Below are 5,476 nucleotides of genomic sequence, written 5' to 3' on the forward strand. Positions count from 1 at the left end.
ACATAATATATATATATAATAATATATATATATATTTATTATATATACATAATTTCTTATGAAGTAGCTGGTTGCTAACTTTGCCAGTATCTGATACAAAGACATAGAGATGGCACTGTAATTGATTGTCACAGATTTTTCTAAATGTCACACAGCATTTATGAAATGCTAGTTTACCTTTTGTAAACATTTCCACGTTAAAATTAATGAAAATAATATTTTTGTTTGTTTGTTTTAATTTTAATGGGGATATTTGTTGGTATTTGTCATGGTTTAACCTCAGCCAGCAACTAAGCACCACACAGCCGCTTGCTCACTCCCCCCAGTTGGGATGGGAGAGAGAATCTGAAGAGTAAAAGTGAGAAAACTCTTGAGTTGAAATAACGACAGTGTAATAGGTAAGGCAAAAGCCACGCATGCAAGCAAAGCAAGGAATTCATTCACTACTTCCCATCGGCAGGGCGGGGGTCAAGCCAAGCAAGGAGATAATGGTTACTTGGGAAGACAAAACGCCATAACTCTGAATGTCCCCCCCCTTCCTCCTCCTTCCCCCGGCTTTTATTGCTGAGCATGATGTCATATGGTATGGAATATCCCTTTGGTCAGTTGGGGTCAGATGTCTCAGCTGCATCCCCTCCCAACTTCTTGTGCACCCCCAGCCTACTTATTGGCAGGGGGGTGTGAGCAGCAGCAAAGGCCTTGGTGCTGTGTAAGCATTGTTCAGCAATAACTAAAAAACATCTCTGCATTATCAACACTGTTTCCAGCACAAATCCAAAACATGGCCTCATACTAGCTACTATGAAAAAAATTAACTCTATCCCAGCCAAAACCGGCACAGTAGTTGAGAATACGTACATAAATACATATTCGTGTATGTGTAATGCTAAACCAGACTTCTGTGGCATAAGATTAGCACAATCAAAGACTATTCTGCTTAAACTCCATACTGTTGAATTTGTTTTTCCAGGAGTAAAATCAATCCCAGATGATACACCAGTGTGTAGAATACTTCTACGGAAAGAAGTCTTACGTTTAGTAATCAATTTGAGTAGTTCAGTAGGAACTAAGGGCCATGAAACTGGACTCCTGACGTAAGTTAAATACATTTCAGATGTTTTAGCAATATTTAGTTGTATGTATGTATTTTCTAAGATCTCTGAGTTAGTGATTCACCTTATTTCTGACTTCTCAAAAAATTGCCAAGCATGTATTTTTGTGGCTTACTGGGGATGATTGAACGTAATGTGAAAGCTAAGCAAAGAGTTTTCCTTTTAATATGTTTGTTCTGTCTTTAATTTCTTACTCTTCCCCTTTATTTTTCAAATCAGTAATTCAACTGTAGTGATGTTTCATTACATACCTAGTATGATAATTCTTTTTTGTTATTTGTGCCAAATAATATATATATATCAGATAACCAGAATAACAATCTGGAAGTAAGTTCTTGAGAAACACAAATGTGCTTTAAGCAAGAGTGCAACTACTGGAATTCATTTATAGAAAAACTCATGTTAAAATATAGGAATATAAATCCAGGGACCACGTTATAATAAAAAATGTAGGTTTCTGGGCTAGTGATGTTGGAAACTGACATACAACTGCTAAAAGAAAATGCAGAAATGCTCGTTTTAGTTTTTAAAATGCTTGCAGGTAATTAAGTTAGCTTTTCGTATTTTTTATTACTGCTGTACATGGGGATGCCTATTCTTTGATATACTGTTCTCTTTCTACATCTATTATTTTAAGACTGGATGATCTCAGAGATTCTGTACAAGTTTCAAATTATATATTCTGTTTCATCTCATTAATATGGATTTCTTCCAATTTGATACAAAATAATGCTGTCTGTTCCGATTTTCTTGCTTCATCAGATCCAGAATGTATAATGCCTATTACTGAAGTTATACTTAGTTAATGATGACAATCAAAATTTAATTGAATGTTTTTTAAAAATACGATGGAAATCTGTTTGAGACTTAAAATTTTGTCTTTCTTGTTGATCAGAATTAAGGAGAAATATCCCCAAGCATTTGATGACATATGCCTTTACTCTGAGGTGTCCTACTTGTTAGCACATTGTACATTTCGACTTCCATCTCGAAGATTCATTCAGGAGCTATTTCAAGATGTACAGTTCGTACAAGTAAGTGGAGAGTTCAGATGCATTGAATGCACCAAAATGTGCCAGCTGGGTGCAGGTTTCATGTTCTGAATGCTTTCAGATATGTCTTAAAGGAAACCATTTTATGAATTCTTTCTAGTAAAATCTCTGATGACATGAACACTTCGTTTATCTTTTTCTTTTAGATGTATGAAGAAGCAGAGGCTATTTTAGCAACACCAGTAAAACAGCCAGTAATTCTGTAATCAGCTGAATTCTGACCTCTGTCTCATGCAGTGCATTGCATATAGACTTTCTGAAATTCTCAACCTCCGACTGACTGGATAAAAAGCTTTGGAACATCATCTTCTAGACCGTTCCAGAAGCTTCTGGTACCTGAAGTCTGAACTGAAAACTTTTTCTTCCTTAACCAATTACTGCCCCAGTCTTTTGAGCCCTTTGGGATGTTATTAAACATTACCATAGTTCTAATAATAGTAATTACCAGTATATGCAAGAGCCAAGCACTGAACACCTCCACAAGTTTTTTCGTTTAATTTTTTTACCATAGTATAAAAAAAAAAAAAAGGACAACTCGCAGAGACATCTTTTATGATTGACTTCCGATTCTGTTCCAGAGAAGCAGAATGATGCCTTGCTTTTTAGCCCCTGGATACTAGGAATCGGAGAGATGAGGGTGCGTTCCATTGCCAGCAAGGGGGAGCCATGCTGTAATCATGGACACCAGAGGATTAATGTTAGCCCTTCTCTGTTGTTTTTTGTATTGTTTCTAACACTACTTGGGGGTTTGTTACTTCAAACAGAAAGAAAAGCCTCTCTGAATCTGAGCTATCCTTTAAATTATTTTAATATTACTATAAATGTAAGTAATTTTATTAGCAGTCTCTCTGATTTCATTACATTTATGTACATGTATCTTATCTGAACCAGTTAAGGATTTTCACTACAGTTCTATTTAAAAATAACAAATAATTTAAACTTAAAATGCTGAAATCAGATTGTTTTCCCTGAATGTTACATGATACAGTGACTGTTATTGACTGAAATAGTTGTCTAGCATGTTACTAGTGAGGTTTCTAAATTAATGAGTGCAAGCTTAAAAAAAAAAAAGTAAGAATCTCCATCACTTTTATCATGGATTTAAAGATTCAGAAGCCTTTATATGAAGATACTATAAATATATGCAAATATATATATATATACACACACAGTAGCATGGCCACCTTTGTTAGAATGCTTGTAATAAAGGGATTACCCTTTGATTTTGATATAGGTGAATAATTCAGCTGGACTGTACTAAGGTAGAAAGTATTTTTATCCATTCACTTTTATGATCTTTTTTTTATATAATTGTCAGATTAATACTTAATATAAGTGACATTTATCCTGATGCTCATAACCCTGTTCTTACTAGCTATACTACTGGAGATTTCAATAAGTAGTCCTGTGATCAGTAAAACATGATTCTTAGTGAAACGTAGAATTTATTTGCTCTTATTGGAAATTTCATCTTGCCACATAAGCGCTGCTTTGCAGCTATCGCTTCACTGAGTTCTTATGTGCACTGCATACCACCAGGTTCTGGTAAAGCAGATTGTAAGTTGCTGCTCAGTCAAATTTAGTTCCTGATATTATCTTTTCATGAATTCCCACTGAAAGAAGGAGTAAAAGGAAACTGATTCAGCTCTTTTATGGTCAGTGACACAAATAATATATCTATGTGTCAAGGCGTGTTTGGAATGCTCTGAAAACATACCACACCAGTAACTATTGGAGTTCTCTGGTCATAAGAAATAAAAGCTTCTGTAAAACCAAAATCTCAATCACAGTAGACCAAATAGCGGTATAAACTCCAAAGGAAATAATGTAGTTTTCCCAAAAATGGGGCTAGCATATCTCATACAGTAGTTTCAAACACTACCTCAGTTAGGCTAGAGTACGAGAGATTTGTTTTTAATAACTAGATGGGGTTACATCAAACAACTCCATGCTATTTTTCTGCATTTAAAGCAAAATAAACAATTTTTATCACCTGTATTTAAAAGCAAAAACACCTTTGTTCATTTGTTACCAGTTTAATCCATAGCACTTAATGTAGAAAGTGCCATAGGAAGGCCTCTGATTATAAAAAAGTAAGCAAAAGCGATGTCAACATACTTTTGAAAGATTCTCCATCCCGAAATGCTTATGTGTTCTGAAGTATTTGCTTGTGTGGGGTTCCATGACAACAGAAACTTGACGTATGAATTATTGCTGCAAATTCAGTTATAAAACATTTTTTTTTCCCAAAAGCGTATGTAGATTTCAAGAAGCATGTATCAAGGATGAAAAGTCTGTACTGTATATAACATACAACATTCCTAGAATTAATTTACATATTTACACATTAAGTTCACATGACTTTCATTTTAATTGACAAATGAAGGTATACTGTTATTGAAGGAATTTGATATTGGTCTAGTTATAAACTGTGAATTTCTAATTCTATCAATTTATTTTTTAAAATATCCCTTTCAAAGTTATTATTTTGGGGTTTTATTCACTTCATGATAAAACTTCAAAAGAAAACTAGTAAATAAAAATTGTGCTTATATTAACCTTAACAAAGAATCCTTCCACTTCCCCTAGAAAGGGTATCAAGGGAAACTGACAGACCACGTGCTTTGTATTTTTTGCAATCGTAACTATTTGTGATACTGTCCAACAAATGGAAAGCATATAGCATTCATTTACACTATATCCAAATACAATTTGGTTGCTGTGGCAAAGAAAACTCCTGAATGATTAAACATGATAACAAAAAATACTCAAGACTGCTCTGAGGCTGTGAAACCAATCGCATTTAGTGTACTACATTGGCTGGCTAATTTTCTTAGTCTGCTTTTAGAGTCAGTGGAAAGGGATAGCCCTTGCCAAAGGGCAGAGAGCTAACTAAAGGGCTCCCAATTACTTCCCCGAAGGCCTGTTTCTCTCCACTGAGTGGGGAGGAGGACACAGCTGGGTGCTGCAAGTGTCCTTTTGGAAAGAGACACCTTTTCAGCTGTCTGAAATTCAGAGATGCTGAATGCTCTCAGCTGGCATGGACATCACTTGGAGCCGGAGATGATCAGGCTTTGAGGTGCCTAACTTGTATGTTGGGCCCTTGGCATGTTGTATTTGAAACAGTCGCTTTTCCTCATCTGACAGTTATTTGACCTGACATATGTACCTTAAATGTGCTCTCATTGGGTGGTGATGATGTTTTTTACCAAGACACTATGAAGTGCTAAAGTATTCAGTAGTTTAGGGCACAGTGGCTTGGCATACTGAGGTATGCTGCACTTATAAACATTTAAAAAGGCAGCAGTGAGA

The 5,476-nt window shown here is 35.3% G+C and overlaps 1 protein-coding gene across 1 annotated transcript in view; it reads left to right on the plus strand.

Moving 5' to 3' along the window:
- Positions 1-2,697, plus strand: part of LOC104291630 (rapamycin-insensitive companion of mTOR-like) — a 74,096-nt gene extending 71,399 nt beyond the window's left edge. Inside the window, exons 34-36 of the mRNA XM_009890890.1 lie at positions 971-1,094; positions 2,008-2,146; positions 2,311-2,697. Of these exons, the coding sequence (XP_009889192.1) occupies positions 971-1,094; positions 2,008-2,146; positions 2,311-2,370 (323 nt within the window). The 3' untranslated portion in view covers positions 2,371-2,697. The remainder of the gene's footprint in view (positions 1-970; positions 1,095-2,007; positions 2,147-2,310) is intronic.
- Positions 2,698-5,476: the final 2,779 nt, after the last annotated feature.

This window comes from Charadrius vociferus, unplaced genomic scaffold (assembly GCF_000708025.1).
Source record: "Charadrius vociferus isolate BGI_N301 unplaced genomic scaffold, ASM70802v2 scaffold1118, whole genome shotgun sequence".
NCBI classification, from domain to species: domain Eukaryota; kingdom Metazoa; phylum Chordata; class Aves; order Charadriiformes; family Charadriidae; genus Charadrius; species Charadrius vociferus.